This window comes from Onychostoma macrolepis, chromosome 20, assembly GCF_012432095.1.
Source record: "Onychostoma macrolepis isolate SWU-2019 chromosome 20, ASM1243209v1, whole genome shotgun sequence".
In the NCBI taxonomy this organism is placed as follows: domain Eukaryota; kingdom Metazoa; phylum Chordata; class Actinopteri; order Cypriniformes; family Cyprinidae; genus Onychostoma; species Onychostoma macrolepis.
In genome coordinates this window covers 1,345,509-1,367,402 of record NC_081174.1, presented here as the reverse complement: position 1 = coordinate 1,367,402, position 21,894 = coordinate 1,345,509, and the positions used below count along the sequence as shown (strand labels likewise).

At 37.1% G+C, this 21,894-nt stretch overlaps 1 protein-coding gene across 1 annotated transcript in view; it reads left to right on the top strand.

Moving 5' to 3' along the window:
• rngtt (RNA guanylyltransferase and 5'-phosphatase) overlaps positions 1-20,723 on the top strand; it is a 123,861-nt gene extending 103,138 nt beyond the window's left edge. The window contains exons 14-16 of the mRNA XM_058755475.1: positions 14,077-14,143; positions 18,959-19,082; positions 19,910-20,723. Of these exons, the coding sequence (XP_058611458.1) occupies positions 14,077-14,143; positions 18,959-19,082; positions 19,910-20,064 (346 nt within the window). The 3' untranslated portion in view covers positions 20,065-20,723. The remainder of the gene's footprint in view (positions 1-14,076; positions 14,144-18,958; positions 19,083-19,909) is intronic.
• The last annotated feature ends 1,171 nt before the right edge of the window (positions 20,724-21,894 follow it).

Sequence of the window (21,894 nt, the reverse complement as noted above, 5' to 3'; positions counted from 1 at the left end):
TAATGTCAGTGCCATTGACAGACCAACTTTTTTGAAGCTTATTAAAAAGTGTAAACTTTAAATTTAGTATTTATAAAGAAAAGGTTTAATACTGTCTGTGGATAGGAGAATGAAACGGCAATGGTTGTAATTCATGAATGCTTTGAAATACAGACCTAAGGTCGGTCTCTTTTTAAAGAAGACAATCTGCTGATTATTTTGTAAAGTATTTAAAAAATTGCAGGTGTAAAAAAGTTAGAGGTTTAAGTTTACTGTAAATAAAATGTGCTGTACTAGAAAAAAGATTTACATAAAAATATATATATATTACAAAATATTTTGGAATCTAAATTTGCTAAAAAAGTTATGTTTCACATTTGATGTTGATATCACAAATATACCAAAAAATGGTGACATTCAAACTCCACTGGATTTTTTAAAGAGATTTTCCTGTTACAAATTTATACATTACGGTCACAATATTACTTCACCAATTATGAAACCTTGAGACTCTTTGAGAAACCTTTCTGACGATGTGTTTTGTCAAGATTAGTAAAAGTTTGATTATGAAATAGGAGCTGCTAAAAGGATTTAAAGTACCATTTCCATTGTAATGCATTGTCAAAATAGTTTTACAGAATGAATTTTGATAGAGCCCAGCATTTTATCCCGAGCCTGACGGGCCCCAACTTACGGCCGGGCTTCGGGCCAATTTTCGCATCATAGCTCAGACACGGGCCAGGCATTGGATTTTTATATTTGAGGCATCCATCAATTATGGTGATGAAAAAACAAATTGTCGCGTTGGTGGAAACAACATGAGACTGTGCCACCGTGACTGTCAAGACCGGCTCGCACAGTTTTTATTGTCCCGCCAGCAGCAGCAGGAAGTGATCCGCGCTAAAATGCATGAAATTTTATGCATGAAATTTTATCCGCAGCTAAAGCTTGCCGCAAAGCCCCAACAAAAGTAACTAGATAAAAAAGTTTGTCAAGACAAACTTTAAGTTGTCTTGTGATGGCCGGACCAGAAAGTTTTATGTTTGATGGTTTTCAATCTGAAATAGTTTGAAGTTTAAAGTAGTTTTAAAAGCTTAAAGTTTGAATCTTTTGAAGGCAATACAGTCTGTCAGAGATAGGACCTCAGAGTGGTTGCTAGGGTATTCTAGGTGGTTGCTAGGGTACTTGCTAGGCTAACTGGGGTGGTTGCTAAGGTGTTGTTATGTGGTTGCTAGGGTTCTCTGGGTAGCTGCTAAGGTGTTGCTATGCAGTTGCTTACTCACCTGGGTCGGTTGCTAGGGTGTTGCTATGCGGTTGCTAGGGTGCTCGGGGTGGTTGCTAGGGTGTTGCTCTTTGGTTGCTAGAATACCCAGAATGGTTGTTGGGGTGTTGCTATGCAGTTGTTAGGGTGTTACTATGCAGTTTCTAGGTGCCCAGGGTTGTTGCTAGGGTATTGCTATGCAATTGCTAGGTACTTGGGGTGGTTGCTAGGTTGGTTTGGCTAGTTGTTAGAGTGTTACTATATAGATAGATAGATAGATAAGAAATATTACATAGATGAGTTTGAATAGGTAAGAAATAGTACATAGAAGGGAAGCTTGATCGAGTCTCAAGGGATTCTGGGAGTTTAAGTTTGAATTTTGATAGTTGGAGTTTGATAATAATTGTAAGTTTAAGTATCATTTCAGGAAGTTGGCTTTCTCAAGCCAACTTAATTACCATGAATGGTTCGGCAAGAAATAGTAAGGAGATATTTGAATTACTTATTAATAAACTAGTGTGTTCTGAGTTAGTGTCACAAAGATTAGAGGTCTTCACGGGTCCAAAAATTCGTGCTGCACCAAACCGACCCGGACCCGTGTTTTATTCTAAAGTTGGACCCGAACCCGGCTGGGAAGTGTAAGGGAATTTACAGTAAAGACCCTCGGACCAGGTGTGTTGAATAAAGACCAGAAGTCAAGAGATTCGATCAAAAATGAAGAAAATTTACTGAAGATAGTTTGCAGTTTCATCAGCAGAAGTCAGCTTCACGACTCACAATCGAGTTCGTAGGCCGCTCTGCGTACAATTCAAAAACACCAGCAATTATACCCTAACAGAGGTTGCTAATTGCGTCAATGCATAAGTCATCAAAATTCTGATAGGTTCTAAAACCTAGATAAACTTAGACAATCTCCACATATGGACGTAAACGCTTCAAACATATCTCCATCAGATTGGGCAGATGACAGCGATCAGGGATCATACAAGATAGGTGTCTTCCGGACACCTATTTTTGGTCAGCTGACAGAGACAGTCTTCTAACACACAGAGAGAGAGCTACCAGCACACACACATACACACAGAGCACTTATCAGAACTTCAAGGCCGCCTTGCCTTCGTTACACACACACTATGAAGTCATCATCTTAGAGAGTAGAAGTACAGCATAAAGCAGGATTCTTTAATATCTCATAAGCGCACATAAGGTTACACATTTCACTCTTGCCATAACTTGATTAATAGTCAAACAAGAAATAATATAATTAATATCAATATGAAGGATAGGGCAGCTCAGCATCCACTCCTTCAGAAGACACAGACCCGACTGCACCCGATCGGCACGTATTGCACAGCAAACTGCTATTAAGTCAATAACAAGTTGCGAGAAAAAAAATATAATAATTCCTTTACTACTGTTAGTAGCCTTCTCCCTGACTGCGATGCATACAATCCTCCTAGCCAATAAATTTCCATCCATGTTAGGCTGTTCGTTCCTTTCTATTGCCGACTGAAAGAGCCTTCTTAATCCACTGATTATTGCTTTAAAAGTCTACATGCTGTCACGGTCAGTGACGGATGACTAATGCAACAGTTTTTTTTTTTTTTTTCATCTCGAGTCAACTTCGACTGTTACGTTTCCGCAACAATAACGATACTTTTTGTTGGTTGTAATAAAGACTCAGAGCAATTATTTTTTAGCAAAAAATGTGCAGAACAAGAAGTGCGTTACACTTTACTGCGTGCGTGTTCAATAACAGGTGCGTCTCTTCAGTTTTGTTTCAGCTTTTTTTCCCCCAAATCACTCATGAAGGAATCCATGATCACCGTCCGCTTGCAGTAGGCTACATTAACTCTGCCCGCGCTCTGCTTCTGCGTTTTTTTGGTTTTTTTTTTTTTTTCTTTCACCTTATTTCCCGCTCACAATTTTCTCATCCTAATTTTACAAACTAGTTACAAAACACGCATGCTGACTGACACTGATCACTGGCAGGTGCGGTGTTCTACGATCGACTCACATTACACACAATGTTAAACAGACAGTTTAATAGATTGGGACCCGACCCGGACCCGGCTGACCATTTAAAATATAGACCCAAACCTGTACGGGTCCCAGGTCCTCGGGTCTCGGGTCCTCCGTGAAGACCTCTAACAAAGATGAAGTTGACGATCCTGAATTGCCATCTCCATCTTTATGGATTACATAATGAAAGAGTTTTTGATTTGAATTATATTAAAGTAGTAATTTAAAGCTTTCTATAGATATATTTATCATGTCTGTGAGGCAAGTATTCGCTGCGTTTCGGTTCATTTTTGTGTAGCGCTCCTGTTCAAGACAGAGATGGCAGAAAATCCAGTTTTTATTCTTTATTTTACAAAAGCACAATGTTTTGTTCATATTGTTATTGCACACAAATAAAAGTAGACCCTTTACGAGCCACTAAAGGGACATAAGGTTAGCCGCATGCTAGTCATAGCCTGTTACATTACAGTACATGCAGTTTCACTTGCCAGCAACAGAGTAGGACGATGGCGAATGGTTTGCAGATCCTGAGCACCACTGACAAACATCTAATCTTGTAAAATGTTTGGTAAGTACTGCTGCTCCATAGTACAAACAAGTGATCGTGAATCTCCAAAGTGAAAGTAAAACGGTCGCGCACACGCGCATTCAAAAGCGTTTTCAATGCCCCACATATTAATGACGGCTCACTGATTCCCCCAGTTAATATACTGTATAATTACCCAACGATATAATTGCGATACAAAAAAACGTATGTTAATAAGTGCTGTCATTCTGTTATGTTTATTATATTAATATGTTTCAGCATGTTACAATCATTATATGGCTTGAGTTAAGATATAATATTAAGTAGGGGTGTAAATCAGATGGTTCGTCACGATACGATACGATATTGATTCTCATACCCAGCGATACGATATTTGCGTTACCTCAAAAAATTATACGATACGATTACGATTCGATTCGATACAGGAGTATATTGATCGATATTTCGATATTATGATATTATATACCTATTTTCAACAACAATCTACATTTTTATTAACTCACAAATGCAACCAAAATATATAACATGAACATTTATCTGAACTTTTTACATCCTGTACCTCAATTTGGACACTCGCAACAACAACAACAAAAAAAATAGGCTATACACTTTTTTTTTTTAAATAATAAAGAATATAAACAATTGGAAAAACAATTCTGGCTGCTACTATGGGCTCAGTGCTAAAAATCTTTTCAACAGATAACCAAATTATAAGCAATAGCAGAAAATAAATACAATAGAACAAAGACACAAGTTCAATAAACAGTGCTTTTCAGGTTCTTCAGCTCAGTCTAAAAGAAATTTTCAGGTACGCTACAGAAATGCAATAATCAAATGTAAAATAACTGCATAGTCTTCACTGTATATATTAAATATAGATTAATCATTTTTGATGTTACAAAGGTTATTTAGTCAGGAGCAGTGAACACTTTGTATTTTTCTTTGACAGCATTAGATTTATTATTAGTTTGCTTTCACTTTAAGAACGAAAGCACAGATTTAATATAGGCTACTGATACACGTGCATTTTCTTTCTCAAATGTTTACATTAAGACATATGCCTAACCGACTGTGTTTACTAGGATATTCGCCAAAACGCGCATTTTGATGTAATTTTGTCAGTATTTACTCATCCATGCACAAAAAAGCGGAAGAGAGCTCAATTTAGTATTCACACGGTGTAGACTCGGCTGTCTGTGTGCGTGCGCTTCAGATGTGTGCGCAGAAAACTTCTCACACAGCGATCGACTGCCAAAATAAAGGTACCTATTTATATTACAGATATCAATATTTTACGCGTGGCATCGATGCATCGTATCGTCAGACATCATATCGATTTATCGATCCATATCGATGAATCGTTACACCCCTAATATTAAGCTGTTTGCACTGTTAAGAAAAAAATGCAAGTGATCGCGCTGGCGCCTCCGTGTCCTGCAGAGCGCGCTTTAGTTTCCACTCTCTGCACAAAAACGATTGGATATGTGCAGTGTTGGGTAAGTTACTTTCAAAAAGTAATTAATTGCTATTACTAATTACATCATCAATATTGTATTTAAATTATTTTACTAATTACTCTGTCTGAAAACTTAATAAGTAACTTAATTATTCAAATCGCTAATTAGGCTACATCTTAAAATCCCTATAAACCTTAATAGAGTCAAACATAGAATAGTTTAGCCTTTTAGCTTTAAAACAATTGTAATACATTTTTATAAAAAATTTAACCACCTTTGGTTAACAAATAGAAATATTCTGAATAAAAGAAAAGCTTAAGAAAAGTTAAACAATACATTTCAGTTTGGCAAGATGTTCAGGAAAAGCCCAACTAGTAAAATCTCTGCTGAATAAAAGCAGTGTCAGATCGCACTGTTCTTCTGAGGTAAATTCCTCATAGCAGGACCTCTTTCAAAAACGATGAAAATTAGACGAATCTTGATTTTTTTTTTACATTTTTTTATATTTTTTATTTTATAGATGAGGGTGTTAGTAACACATTAAACCCAACACTGGATATGCGTCTAACATAGCGCATCTATGTGGGTTAAACATTTAAACTAACACAGTGATGTGCTTGAAGTGTTTTATATCTATAAATTTTATTTTAGGCAAGTGGTGATGATGATTTGAGAAGGCTAAACTGTTCAAATGTAAGCTATGATCAACTCACTGTCTATCGCTGGTCACTTGGTCAATACTTTAAAAAACAAAAACTTGAATTTAACAAACAAAAAATGTTCCAAACATATTTCTAAATTAACTTAAGGAACAAAAAGAAATATAACCACTTAAAAACCAAACTGAACTATTTAAATGGCTGCAACAGCAGCTGTGTAATGGGGAAGAGAGAAAAAAGACTTCCGAGAATTCTGATAAGCTGTCGGACAAGGGCCGGGCTAGGACCTATATTTGAGGTTGGGAAAAAAGTTTATAGGTTAAGTGAAATTCTTATTGTTCTCCATTTTATTTACTTTTTTGTACATTAGTACAAATAAGCACATTTAGGACATTAAGAAACCAATCATGCAGAACTCGTTCTTGCATTTAATGCATGAGACACAGCACAGCAGAAAGGAAATGAACGCAGAGAACGACAAGATGCATCTCAGATGTACAAGGTGTCTGTTTAAATAGAAAAACAATTAAAAATCAATGCGCTGGAATGCAAAAACACATTCTGTGTGCTTTCCATCATACTCGTGTGCAGTGGTGGATTCTGCACCAGGAAGGCTTTGCTTTGGTAATGATGTGTTATCATGCATTGAGATCTACATCCGTGTGTTCATGTTATTAAGCATTCTTTTATTTAATCTTTTTATTTCTTTTATTAGGGAAATACCTTTTGAAAAGGGGGCTGGGACTTAAAATTCTGTTTCTGCTCTGAACACACCAAAAACGCAGTATCTGAACCCCGAGGCAAACGCACAGTTGCTACTGTAAACTCTCAGTGCACTTGAGTGTCCCGCCCCCACACTCCTCTGATTGGACCATTAGTGTAAATCTGACATTGATGCCCTGCGCAACAAAACTTGAACTATTTTTAACATGACAGCCATTTTCTAAACTCAAGAAAGGAAAACGTCAGGACATGATGCGGTGGGAAAGATGTTCATCTGACGCATGTTATACGTAAAGCAAGCATTAAAAATAGAGCAGACAGAACGCATGCATAGAGTGCTGACTCTTGGGGGTAAAGATGGATTCGTAAGGCGGCTTACAAAAGCATTTCAAGCACAGAAACTAAAAATGAAAAACGAAATATTATTTATGCTATTATAAAAATTTAAATGATGATAATAACGAGTCATGTGAGCATGTAAATTGAATGTCCACTGGGAATGCTTTGATTCTAATGACCCAATAACTGTGCACATAAACGTTTCGCTCTAAGCTTTGAACGTTTCAATATTCTAAAGCCTTTTTTTTTTTTTTATTCCAAATTGATGAGGCAAAAAATGTTAAATATATATTTTCTGAAAGCCGATGGTCAGTGTGTGTCATGGAAGCATCATAGAGTCCTGGCTTTTCTACAGCAGATGTGTCAGCGAGCGGCTGAGGTTATTAGCGGGGTTACTTCCCTGCCAGGAAACAGAGAAAGATGACATCTCCACTCTCCTCCCACACAGCTCTCTCTCTCGCTCTTTATCTGTGAGTGTTTTTCCCTCTCACCATGCCCTCTTTATTTGCCGAGAGCTTTGAAATGAGATGGGTAAAATAATAAAAGAACCCCTGACTCTCTGCATAGATGACACTGAATGTTGGAGAGCGGTAATGAGAAGACCTTGGGTTCATTTGGTGCAATTTTTAAGGAAATGAATTTGTACTTCAAATTTGTGAGGTTTGAAAACATATAAACATTTCATTAGTCAGGCTGCTCTGCAAACACGCTCCGTGTGTTAAAAGCAGCGTAACGGATTCTTTCAGAACATGTCTAGTAACATTTTTGTAAAAAAGCATTTGTTGCTTTCAAAGCTAAAAGGGTAAAATAAAAATCAAACCTCCTCCTGTTGAATGTACAGACTCTGTAGTGTAAAAGAAGCTAAACCTCAGAATCTGTGGATTAGAGCTTTCTGAATTCATACTACAGGCGTGAGTCTGTTTGGACACATCTCCACTGACCTTGAACACCTACTTTATAAAAGCTGCGAGTTCCCAGTTCAGTTTCAGTAGAGAGAGAGAGAGAGAGAGTGCTTGTGAAGAGAAAGCTCTGCCTGACTGTTAAACCACACACTGCAAAACATGGATATTATCTTTTTCCATGTGTCATTGACCAGAGATGATTTGATTCACATTTGATAGTCAGAAATGATTTGATTCACAACCATTCAAACTTTTAGTACCGAGTGATTTTCAGATGCCCTCTTCCAGAGGCTTTCTGTGACGAGACATCAGGACTTCTCTAACACTCTCCTTTGGAGTACTGGACTTGTTAAAAGGTGAACTATCTTCCCATTTTCAGCTTGGCCACCCTCCATTTTCCCTTTCTCTGACCAAGTGCCCTATTCCCAACACAAGACAAACACAATAAGATGTGTTGAAGACCATACTTGACTGAATTTTTTTGGCCATTATACTACACATTTTGCGTTCTGCTTGGTAATTTGGGTTGTTTTTCTTTTGTCCAGGTCCAATAATGTATTCGAAAATACATATAAAATGCAATTCACACATACAGTGACTTTTAACTTCAATTCAATTTTCAATTCAAGTTTATTCATATTGCGCTTTTCACTATGCAAAGCAGCTTTACAGGAAATTAAGTTTCTGCAATATATTTAGTAGTTGCTTATCAGTGGTGACAATGTCAAGTTGATGTACATATGGTAATGTACGGTATAAATCAGATTAATGATGTAATCAAACAGACGGTGAACACTATTAACAGCAATGATTATATGTTGCAATCAAACTTATAGCAAAATTTGGTAGTTCTGTATGTTGTTTCAGGGTTGGCATCATCTGAGGTCCTCTGAGGGGTTGGCATCATCTCTTCTCAGGTGTTCGGTCATCTCAAATCTTTGTAAGGGTTGGATCCAGACTGAAACTTGTGTAATTCCTAGCAGAAACAGAGAAACAAATAGAAACAAAATTAGCATAGCTGCTATTCCAACCAAGTAAGGGATAATCAACGGCTGGCTGTGCATTAAATGATTTGAATGCCTCTGCGAAGTGAAAAATCATTTAATGCACAGCTAGCCGTTGATTTATGCCATGGTCGTTTGCCAGCATTCACATATTAAAGATGTTAATAATATTTGCGCTGCAATATTTGACCGGAACGATAAAAATAACGGTTATTTTCGTCTGTATTACTGTTCAGCTGTAACTGTATGTTACTATGGTTACCAATGTTGTTTATACACTGTAAAAAAAAGTTGAGCCAACTTAAAATTTTAAGGCAACCAGCTTCAGCAGATTTTTGAGTTTGCTCAACTTATTTTTGTGGGATATTCTCAAATTTTTGTTGTATAAACTTAAAACGACAAGTTGAGAAAACTCAAAAATCTGCTGAAGCTGGTTGCCTTAAAATTTTAAGTTGGCTCCACTTCTTTCTTTTTTTTTTTTTTACAGTGTAGGAAGTGCATTAATATAGAACGTGATTAAACTGACCTGGAACTACCTGTGCAGTTAAACTAATTTAATCAACACCTGCCAGCCAATCAGAATCCAGTATTCAGACAGACCATGGCATAAGCAAAAATGATGAGATGCGTTATGTGAATGCTTGGCTAAAGAGATGTTTCTTTAATCTAGATTTAAACAGAGAGAGTGTGTGTCTGACCCCCGAACGTTATCAGGAAGGCTATTCCAGAGTTTGGGAGCCAAATGTGAAAAAGCTCTACCTCTTTTAGTGGACTTTGCTATCCTAGGTACTACCAAGAGTCCAGAGTTTTGCGACCTTAGGGAGCGTGATGGATTGTAGCGTGATAGAAGACTAGATAGGTACGCAGGAGCTAAACTATTAAGGGCCTTGTAGGTAAGTAATAATATTTTGTAACTGATATGGAACTTCACTGCAAAAAAAAAAAAAAAAAAGGATTTTCTTCCTTAGTATTTTAGTCTTGTTTTCTAGTATAAATGTGACCTGTGCTGGCAAAATGAGTCACAATGAGCAAATTTTCAAAAATGAGTTATTTTTATTTTTAGATTCTCTATTAAAAAACCTTCAAAATGATGTATGATTTGTTGGAAATACACCCGTTTGAAGATGATGGAGTTAGCAAAGTATATTTAGAGAGAAACTGATTTAAAGTTTTCTGAAGATTGCAAAGCAAAATTACCTAACAACGTTGCATCTTTTCCCCCACTTCTCTTCTTAATAATCATTGCAAGATTAATAATCACAGTATAGCTATTTTTTATTTTATCTTTGTTGTTATAAATAAGAACTGATACAAAAAATAAACAAATATAAGATAGAAACAAGTGTATTACCTACTTTTTTTCATTTTACATCCAAACATAAGCATTCAAGTAAGAAAAACAAATAGTAAAGTGTAAAAATCACTTGTGTGTTCATTAAAAATAAATTATTAAAACTACAAAAGTAGTTAAATCAAGCAGCGAGTGATTCACTCTTTTCTTTTATTGTTTGATTAACATTAATGAGACAGATGGCCTGTATTAAGACATAGTGTAATGCACGGATCTAATATAATGTTATACATCTTATGTTTTTCCCCAAAAGTTCCCCAAACATTCACTTAAAGGGATAGTTCACCCAAAAATTAAAATTCTGTCGTCATTTACTCACCCTCAAGTAGTTCCAAACCTGTATGAATGAAGATATTTTGAAGAAAGTTTGTAAACAGGCTGTTTTGGGGCACCATTGACTTCCATAGTAGAAAAAAAAAATACTATGGAAGTCAATGGTGCCCCAGAACTGCTCTGTTTCCCACATTCTTCAGAATATCTTCCTTTGTGTTCAGCAGAACGAAGACATTCATACAGGTTTAGAACTACTTGAGGGTGAGTAAATGACGACAGAATTTTCATTTTTGGGTGAACTATCCCTTTAAGATATAACAGATTATGTTTGGGTGAATACTTAAATATATTTAGCCTACTGTAAATCTGTGTATATGTGTATCGGGATAGAGTGCCGTTGGTGTCTGTCATCTTTATGCTTGCGCTTCAGATGAGAGGCAGCGCGAGAAGCGAGCAGAGAAAAGGTACTCCTCTCAGAAAACGTACAAATAAAGATACTTGTAGATGTTTAATTACTATTTGGAGCACTGGGATTGCTAGAAGAGGGCTTAATAAACTCATTTTTGTGAAAATCGACATTTTTTGCATTTTTTATTTTTTTTGCCCGTAGCTCAAAATTAAAGAGAATTTTTTTCAGAAAAGAAGACAATATCTTAAGTCATTTTACTTGTCAAGTAAATGCATTCTGATTTCAATAATTTTTTGATATTTATGCCAGAAAACAGAAAATCTTTTTTTGGCATTATTCTGACAGAATTTCAAGATGACACTGTTTTGATATCATCATGAAGAAAAACATCATTACAAAGTTAAACTCTTGAAAAGAAAACCTTAAGTAGGTTTACATATTCTTGTATTGTTTTTAAAAATATATATATAATAATCTGGTGGGACCAATATCCAGAGGCATATAGAAAAAAGGACCCCTATAGACCCTCATGACTGTGTGTCAAGGTCACGTATTTCAGGATTTTTAAAGTATTTTTATGGCAATGTTAGTTCAGGTTGTATAATTTAGTGCCATACCAAAACCTAATGAAATTGCCTAATGAACATTTTTAGAGTCGTTACATTTCTTCATTTTAATCTCTTTTTTTTGTATATAGGACTTTTTTTTTTTGAAATGTGGCTTTTTTTTTTTTTTAGTTTTTCCTCTTATTTGTCCTTGACTCTTATGCAAATGAGCAGTGACACACTACAGCGTCTACCAATGACAGCGCAGAGAGTGATCTGCTGGCTGATACAGCTGGATACCGCGGTAACCATTTGATTGCTGACTGTGTAAACGCGGCTTTCCGATTTTGATCCGCAGGTTTCACAGATTGCGTTTGACATGTAGCCATCCAGCGTTATCCAGTCTGTTCACGACAGTGTTTCACAAGAATGAATTTCACAATCTCCTCTGAAACATTGTCATCAAATGAATAAAGAGGTCCAGATACTTCTAAATGAATTTTTGAGCAGTCAACAGATGGTTGAGCGTTGATAGTCTTAATTATACTAGAAAGAGAGAAATGCACGTTTCAGCAGTTCACACATTGCTATACCAATTATGGAAACGGTAATGGCACAGCCTGCTGCTAAAGAGACGTCTCAATGTTAGTCCCGGCCCTTCAAAACACGTCCCTGGACGACTGATGCTGAGATCTGGTCCTCACTCAAATGAATCACAATGGGTGTGTAAACGGTTACGTTGGTCTCATTATTTACAAAAATATCTGCTTTCGAAGCGATAAAACAAGCACACAGGACGCACAGTAACCAAATATACAGCGCCATTAGCTTGACTGGCAGGGTGTTCTTTAGCCCTCAGTGTCAGGGTTCGGATCCGGTCTCCTCCCCGGTGATTTACTACTATTTTGGATGGTAACACATTTCAGTGGGCGTGTGCGTGTGAACAGCTGGGACCATTATAAAGAGGAGAGGGCTACAGTATCCTACTGTCTGTTTGTTAGGAAGCATTTGCAGCGATCACTGATTATTTCTTTTTCAGTAGAGATTAATATGACTGGATTTCAAGTGTGATGTGATCGTTGCATATTTCAAGTCAGCTTGATTTTTATTCTGGTTTTTGATGCATTAAAAGTAGAATTAAAGTTTTAACGTAATTTATTACAATATGAAGGGTTCATTAATATTTTGGCAAAGCAGTATTGGCTGAGAAAAGCCCCCAAATAAAGATAATTCAAAGATATTACATGACAAATCAAACAATTGATCTTCCAGTCCAAGCTAGACATGCGTCATATACAGTAAATATAGTAGTGTTTATGAATATACAAAGCTGTATGTTATTATTCCCACCTACTACCGTGTAAAAGTTTTTTTGTTTTGTTTTTTAAAGAAATTAATACTTTCATTCAGAAACAACATTAAATTGATCCAAAGATTTACAAAAGTTACAAAAGATTTCAATCTCAAATAAATGCTGTCCTTTTGAACTTTCTATTCAACAAATCCTGTATTGATAATAGGGTATTTCCATGTCAAATCAACCGAATTTCAGAAACATTTTTTCTGAGGAAAGACAAACATAAATAGTGATGAAACCCAGAGGTGGGTCAAAATGACCATTTTTACCTGAGATTGGGAGCCAAATTACAGGAGAGTTAAAAATGACTTTAGAAAGATGACAGATTCGGAAATGAGATGTGTTTCTGGGTTCAACATTATTTGTTCTTCAGACACTCCTCTTTAAAAGAAAAGCATCTGCTGAATGCAAAGTGACCTGCATTTATTTTCTTGCCCCTGAAAATGTGTAAAATATAGCAGTTTACTCTTGGAGCAACATTTAGATCCTAATATCTCTGGAAATAAACCAAATAGGGCCTTAAAAATAAACATACCGAAAGAAAAGTTTGTTCATCTTAAATGACTTAAATGTACCCCAACACACGTTTTTGAACTGTCACCATTGGCATATAATGCAGCAAATATTGCTAAAGTCAACAGATATTCCTAATAGACCTACCAGTCTTTGTGTAAAAGTAAAATCATTGATTTCTGAAGGATCATGTGACACTGAAGACTGGAGTAATGATGCTGAAAATTCAGCTTTGATCACAGCAATAAGTTACATTTTACAATATATTCAATAGAAAACAGTTATTTTAATGTGTTATAATATTTCTCAATATTACAATGTTTACTGTATATTTACTGTATATTATATACTGAATATTTATGTGCTGTGTTTATTTCAGTGAGCCAGTCAGGCCAGTGCTTCATTTACCAGCATCTCATTCAAAATTAATTTCAATATTGATTTTAAAATCCTTGATCCTTGTCCTTAAAAACCCTCCCTTCCGAACATTCCCCTTTTAAGTCTACGCCTCTGAAGTCCTTGGTGTCTTTGTATTTGGGAACCTCATCCTGACTGTGAAAGTCTTACAGGCACTTATTATGAAGCCAAGAATAATTACACGGCAGTATAGGAGGACATCCTCCATAGCAGAGCTGCTATTATTTCCCTGACTTCCGCTGTGTTGGGGAATAGCACAATGCTTGCTTGTCCGGATGTGAAATTTAATTTAGATCTTTATTTTCGCTCTTTCTCCAGACTGCTCCCGCAGACGATGGGTCTCCTGTTCGTGGGGAGCTATGACAGGCCCTTTGCACAAATGAAGGTGAGAGAAACATTGGTTCACATCTCTGATAATTCCTTCTGTCAGCGTTCCCTCTGTCTGATTCACTGCAAATATAGATGCTGCTAAAGATAGTCCTGTCATTGTCAAGTGCTCTTTACATGATGTGCTTTTAATTAATTGAGTCAGACAGGTGAACGTTGTGTCACACGTTCTGAGATCCAGCAGTTTGAGGAGTCCTACAGGAGGTGTGCACACCGTGTGCAGGCTGTTCCAAAAAATTGGCCACAACAATAAAACATATTATAAGATGGAACATATTGTATGACTATTTGGACACAAACAACTGTAAAGGCCCGTTGATGCCGAGGATGGTTATTCATACGAACTGATTCGAATTGGGGAACTCGTAAAAAATGCACAATTTAGCAAAAATACAAGTGAGGTCGTACGAATTAGTCACGTCATAAAATGTGCAAATTGCCATGAGATTGGATTGGACAGGCAGGTAGGACAGCATGTCGTAATGTTCGGACCGAGGGATATGATTGGACAAACATGTTATGGTCCTACCCTTCCATAGACTATATAAATACATTTACACCACTTAACTTAGTGATTGCTGTCGGGATGGGAAGATAATTTCAGTCAGCATAACAAAAAATATTTTTGAATCATACCCTGCCTTTAAATCACACATAGGATCTCAATGAATGAAATATTCAAGTTGAAAATCTTTGCTTATATGCAGTACATTGTGTAATTTGTTGATGTGACAGTGGTCAGTGAAATTAGAGCCGAAAAGTTGTGGATTATTTCACCCACATTTTGCATATTTTAAATACAGAATTATCTTAGCAGCATGTTTCTGCAAACACTGTTGGAATCAATTGTGTGTTAAGTCTCCCATACACTTCACATGAAGAGCACTATTTTGTAAGGCTGACACGCCGTTTGCTGTCATGAATCCAAGTCTGATTTCTCTTTTGGAAATAGTTTTTTTTTTTTTTTAGTTGGCAAGAAACCCAAACAACATTTAGGCTAGTATTCTGAAACACACACTCAGTAGTAAATTAATGGGTAACTATGGTAACTGGTAATTGTTTTCTTTCACTCGAAACCACGTATGATATGCTGCTGACTATGTTTATTAAATGATTCTGTTTATTTAGCAAATAAATATGTGGTGCAATTTCCACAGATAGATGTGTAGTTTTTATAGACGAGGACAGGAAAGCACAAAGCAGTTGTTGTCATTGTGCTGAAGTGCTGCAGTGGACTGAAGGCAATAAAGAGGCCAAATTAGTGACGAGCCACTGCTCCACTCAATCAATAAAGATGCAGGAATGTACTGATGGCTGGAAATTAAACACAATTGCTCAATAATCATGCCTCACATAATGTACATACATGTGATTTTATTTGATTGAATTTTAATTTCACGCATGTAAACATGACCACTGTTTCAATTAGTTGTGGCTTGCTAGCTTGTCCGTTGCTCTAGACAGATAATTGTTCCATAGTGAGTGGTCTTGTCTCAATTTTAGAGTGATTCTTTCTCACAGTAACACTTAAGATACGATAAATTGAATCTTAGTGGGAAAGTTGTGGGTTCATCAGTAATATTTTCTGTTTTTCATTCATGAAATATTTATCCTCATGAGCTCTGGGTGAAGAGTCCCTGCAGAATGAACGATGAGGAATAAAACAGACCAAGATATGTTAAGTTTCAGCAATCAATATTTAAGGGAAGAGATGTGGTCAACACCACATGACACATAACTGAAAAGGGATACAAAAATCGGGTTCAAGCGCAGGACAAATAAAGATACATATGATAAACAAAAAATAATGACAGAAAATTATAGCTACAAAAACATTGATTTCCAAGAAACAGTCCAACGTTTGGACCTATCTCATGCCTGATCAAAAACATGCACTGTTTCTTGGAAAAATAAATGTTTTTGGAGCTATAATATTCAGCGTGTGGGCATTATTTTTTGTTTAACAATACTGAAAGGGGCAACAAATGCAAAACCAGTGGAAATAACACAGTTAACAGCAAAACACTGTAAAGTAGTTGGCATGACTTATTCATGCCGCGATGCATGCTGGGAACAGCTCTAACACCAGTACTGCACTATTACATATTAAAGTGAATTCACAACTTATTTGTGCTGTTGTTATACAGTTAATTGTGCAGCTATACATTGTGCTGTATAATACAAGCAAATGTTTATAAATGTTAAAGGGTTAGTTTACCCAAAAATGAAAATTCTGTCTTTAATTACTCAGCCTCATGTCGTTCCAAACCCGTAAGACCTTCGTTCATCTTCGGAGCACAAATTAAGGTATTTTTGATTAAATCCGACAGCTCTTTGACCCTCCATACACAGCAAGGGAACTACCAACATCAAGGCACAGAAACGTAGCAAGGACATCGGTAAAATAGTCTATGTGACATCAGCGGTTCAACCATAAGTTTACGAAGCTACAAGAATACTTTTTGTGCGCAAAGAAAATAAAAATAACAAATGACTTTATTCAACCGTTCGATGAACGAAGGTCTTACGGATTTGGAACAACATGAGGGTGAGTAATTAATGACAGAATTTTCATTTTTGGGTGAACTATCCCTTTAAAGAAATATTCATTATTTGAAGTTAATGAAATTTGAGAGGGGGCACAGAATAGAGGTCCACTCTATTTCACCAAGGTCCACCCTCTTGGGGATTTCTGGCCTCACCACTGAATCACACAAGAAAAAAATGCACAAAAGACTCCTTATCCAAATTGTGGAACAGAATTTCAAGAAAATAGCCATTTCTACTTGTTACATAGAGACTTTTGTTCACGAGTCCAAGTCAAGTCTGATGTAGAGCTTCCCAAATCATTCCATTTCACCAGGACAGAGCGCTTTCGTCTGAATGGGTCAGAACGCAAGAACGTTATATAGAGAGATTATTTTTCAACATTCTTGTTGCAATTTTTTGTTGGTGTATATGAATCATCTGAAATTTCTTAACTCCATGAATAATAATCACATGATAGTCACACCTGATATGCTGATGTTGGTAAATAGGCAGCAGCCGTAGTAGGGTTATCGTTTACCATTTTGTGTGTGTTTGCAGTGTTTTCTTTGCACTCTTAAAATGCAATGATTATTTGCCAGAATGTTTTTGGAGGGGCTGCTATGCCCCTGACTGTTACTTTCATTAAATTGATTTACTTTTTATTGTTGACTGCCATATTATCATTACAAACTAAGAAGGTGTTTGGCAGGCTTTAGCTGTAATGGAGTGGATTTGGCTGCTTTAGGCACCGTGTGGTGTTTGTAAATGGCTGCCAGGACTTCAAGAGGGTGACCGGAGTGTCATGATGGTCCGATCCAAAACTAACAGGAGCATCATGTACCGTGCCAGACGAAAGCCGAACAACATCCCTGGATCTCTGCCACGGTTGTGCGTATGTGGTTGTGTGGGGTGTGAAAAGCGTGTGCGCAGAATCTTTGGCCTGCCGCCTCTATTATATTTGGCTGTTTTCTAATCTGCCAGAGTCTGTTAAGTGGTCGGTGTTTGCGTTCTCTCAGCTACAGCCACGCTGTATGTGTATAGACGCTCTGGTTGTATTTTTGCAAGGAGAGGTACCATACCACCAAAGGTTAATTAATCCTTGGAATATTGTTGTGTGTGTATGTCAGTCCTGAAATGTTCAGCTTCCCCTCTGTGCTCACAGATGCCCTTCACTGTTGGATGGTGAGGGTATTTACTCATCCCATCATGCCAATAGGCCCAGAAGGGGGCGGCTTTACTGCCAGCTCACTTCCTCCCCCACACACCAACCTGCCATGGTTTAGCAAGGATCCAGTCTCTTTATCTTTGAGATATTTCTTTCTCTCGCTTACTTGGGCCAAACACGCTCCTGTTTTCTTAAGGCCTTTGTGAAACTGTCATGTATTGAGACATCTGTGTTGTGGCTGTAATTACACATTACGCACTGGCAGTTACTGTACAACCTACAAAAAGTACCAACTATTTGTCTGAACCACAGACTAGTGGTTAGCACTCAAGTTCCAGGCACATTTCCCCCACAATCCAAAGGCATGCAGTATAGGTTAATTGGACAAAGTAAATTGGCTGTAGTGAACGAGTGAGTGTGTGTGAATGAGTGAGTGAGTGTGTCCCAGCACTGGGGTTGCACGAGTTAGTGCACTCTCAGGGCTGGGTTGCGGCAGGAAGGTCATCCGGCGTAAAACATATGTCAAAACGTTGGTGCGGATCACTCCGCTGTGGCGACCCCTGATAAAGGGAGCAAGCCAAAGGAAGAGAGAGACATAATACAATTTAATGATGACAAATGAAACATACACAGAACTGCTGACATTAAATTGAAGTTATTGACAGATAACTTGACAGTTGACAGAGCTGTCAGAAGATTTTGTAATGGATACAAGAAGGAATTAACTCTTCTGCACATCCAACATCGCGCAAACACACCTGCCTGAAAGATTCTAGTTACCCTGAAGAACTTGATTAGCTGGTTCAGGTGTGTTTAATTTGGGTTGGAGCTAAACTCTGCAGGACAGGATTGGATACCTGTGTTAATTGGTGGTTTTCAGACAACATGATCTTAATTAGCTTTGTTGATAAATTGATCTGTTTTCGTCATCTGACTACTTTCATTATAAAGAGAAAGACATGAAAAAAATCCCAAACAATTCTAACACAAAAAAAACTATTCAACAAAGTGGTTTGTGCATGTTTACAAGAACGCTGTTTGGTTTGAATGATGCAACTGTAATTTCTCTCATTAAATTCATGCTAGTGCTTGATACCCCATTATTCTTTTTCACTCCAGATATCAAAGGACCTGAAGCAGTATGATAATAAAATAATTGAGTGCACATTCGTCAATAACACCTGGGTGTTCATGCGACAGAGGACGGACAAGAGCTTCCCCAACTCATATGACACAGCCATGGGTAAGGATTCACGTGTGCTATACTAAAGCCAGGGTTGGTATTAGATTCTGTTTAGGTGACTAGATAAAAACCAAACTCCTAAGGCTAAAAGCATTTTTACATGTATTTTCATTGTGCATAACATTACCTTAAAACAGGGCTGAGCAACTCTGGCCCTTGAGATCCAACCCTGATCAAACTCACCTGCCTGGAACGTTATAGTAGTCCTGGAGACTTTGAATAGTGTGTTCAGGTGTGTTTTATTAAGGTTGGAGATAAAAATATGAAGAAATGTTTGTCTTGGGGGGTTTACACAAAATGTGTTTTGGCGGTTCATTTACATGACATCAGTGTTTTGGAGGACTGAAAACACAAAGTGCAAGTTTTTGAAAATTAAATTATCACCTAAACAAATTTGTGGAAATGGTGACATCATTTTTATGCATATTACATGTTCAGTCTGTAGGCATGCATATAAGCGTAGCGTTTCTTTACAAATTGACATCGCCACCTAAGGGGCTGACCTGCATAATACAGCATTTTAGTCATTTTCGTAGGTCCATGTTGATGGGGATCATTTTGATAACATTGTACTAAATATGCATTTTTTAAAAAAGTTTTGCATACAGATAACAGTTGTTGTTGTGTAAATGTACCCTAAGCAGCCAGATTTGCCCACCCCTGCTTTAAAATGTTTGCACCAATAATCTGAATGTTATTATTCAAATAGCTAGCTTTAAACAAGTTGACAACTTCACCTATTAAGATTTTCTGAGCTTGCAGTCCAACTCTGCTGAAAATCCAGCATCTATTAGTTGTTCTCACTTTGTCCCGTGTCGTCCTGACAGCTGTGTGCAACAGTATCCAGCATCCTGTCACAAAGGAAATTCTCTTTGAGTTTTTGGACCGGTGTGCCCAGGCGCAGTCCCGCAAACACCCGGCCGACTCTGAGCTCATGCCACCGCCTCCACCAAAGAGAGCGAACCACACCATCCCGCAGTAGCACAGTGCCGCCGGAGCAGAATGCAAGCAGTTTGATATTTTTTTTTATTCCCAAAATGTTCAGCAGCTCTGCCGGTGCACACCGCAAGAGAAGAGACTTCTGGAGAACATTTTGCTTTTTGGCCTCACTTTGGCTTCTGTTCTTGAAGTTGTTGGTGATCTATTTAAGGACACTGCTATGAGAGCTTGTTTGAACATTGAGTGCTGAGGCACATTCTTATTTAAAAGAATAAAAATAAAAAATGAATTGCATTGTTTTCTTTTTTTTTATGTTTTGTATTTGTTACGGCCGCTTCACCTCTCTGTTTGTTTTTCAGTTACTTTTTTTACTAAACAGAACATTAAAGTGTGCTGGAGTGTCTAGATTTAGACCTAACCATGAAACTCTGAAACAAGTCCTGTCGAATTTCACCAGATCTGGACTAATCTAAGTACTGCTTGGCGGTTTGCGTCATATGATGGTGTTTGTTAGGTTAGAGTGTTTTGTATGTCATTTATGCTGATTTGAAAATGTTGCCCCAACCCTTTTTTCTCAGGTTTTGTTTCTTAAAAAATGTCAGGTGTATTTAAGTTTTCCTGGATCTTTTGGCTCATTGTTTTTTTGGGGGGGAAAAATGAAAGCAATAATTCCAAAATAAAGATTGCCAGCTATTCCACACATGCCTTCACATGCAATACATGATCATTTTATCAGAAGAACTTTGGATTTGTCTAAATTTGATTTTGGGATAGGCCTAAATTTTTGTTTTTGTCATTTATAATGATGAGTGAACATTTCAGCAGTTGTCACTCGTAATAGAAGTGTCACAGCTGAAGTTAATGGCATTCTTTATTGCTCTCACATTTCTCATCTGGTGTTTACAATATTGAAACCTGGTGTGCAAAGAGCAGATCCACATGTCTGAGAAGAGATGACATTATCGCTGTCTCCTGAGGAGTGAGTCACACCTGACATTCATGTCCTCCTCTCATCTGGAATTGTTTCCTCGTAAGACAAATGAATGCAAAAGTCCCTGAAATGTGACACTATGAGGCTGAGCTCACTGAGCTCATCTGCATGCTGAAGTGATTAGATCTTGATTGCATCCCATATTGCACTTCTTATGGGTTTATGATGCCTCAGAACGCTCATAGAGTTGATTGAGAGACATGCAGAGAGATGAGAATGGAGGACAGAAGAAGACAAGCTTCATATAGCATTCGAGTGATACTGAATAATGCAGAGCATAGACATTCATGAAACTGACCCTATTAATAAATGTCTCTGGTCTTATGCATTAATGTTGTTCAAAGGGGAAAATGTGTTAAAATGTTTCCTTGTTATGTAAGTAAATTTAATTAACAACATGCATGTACTTACTTACTGTAAGTTTATGGTTTGGTTTAAGGTTAGTAGTTGCTTAAAATTCTGCATAATTTACTGATATTACTATAGTAAGTACATGTAATGACACTGTGAAATAAAGTGTTAGCAATATTATTACCCAACAGCCAAATATCTACTTAGACATTGGTTTAGGTTACTGTTGTAGGATATACAGCATTTTTTTCAACCTTTAAAGCGCTTTTAACAATACAGATTGTGTCAAAGCAGATTTACAGTATTAAATAGGAAAATAGTGTGTCAATAATGCAAAAGGACAATAGTAAACACTCAACTTTCAGTTAAAGGCAGTTCATCATTGAATTCAGTGATGTCATCATCCAGCTCAGTTCAGTTCCAATAGTATCTGTGCAATTAAGTCGACAATATCACTGGAAATTAAGTGTCCCCAACTGAGCAAGCCAGAGTTGACAGCGGCAAGGAACCAAAACATCGGTGACAGAAATG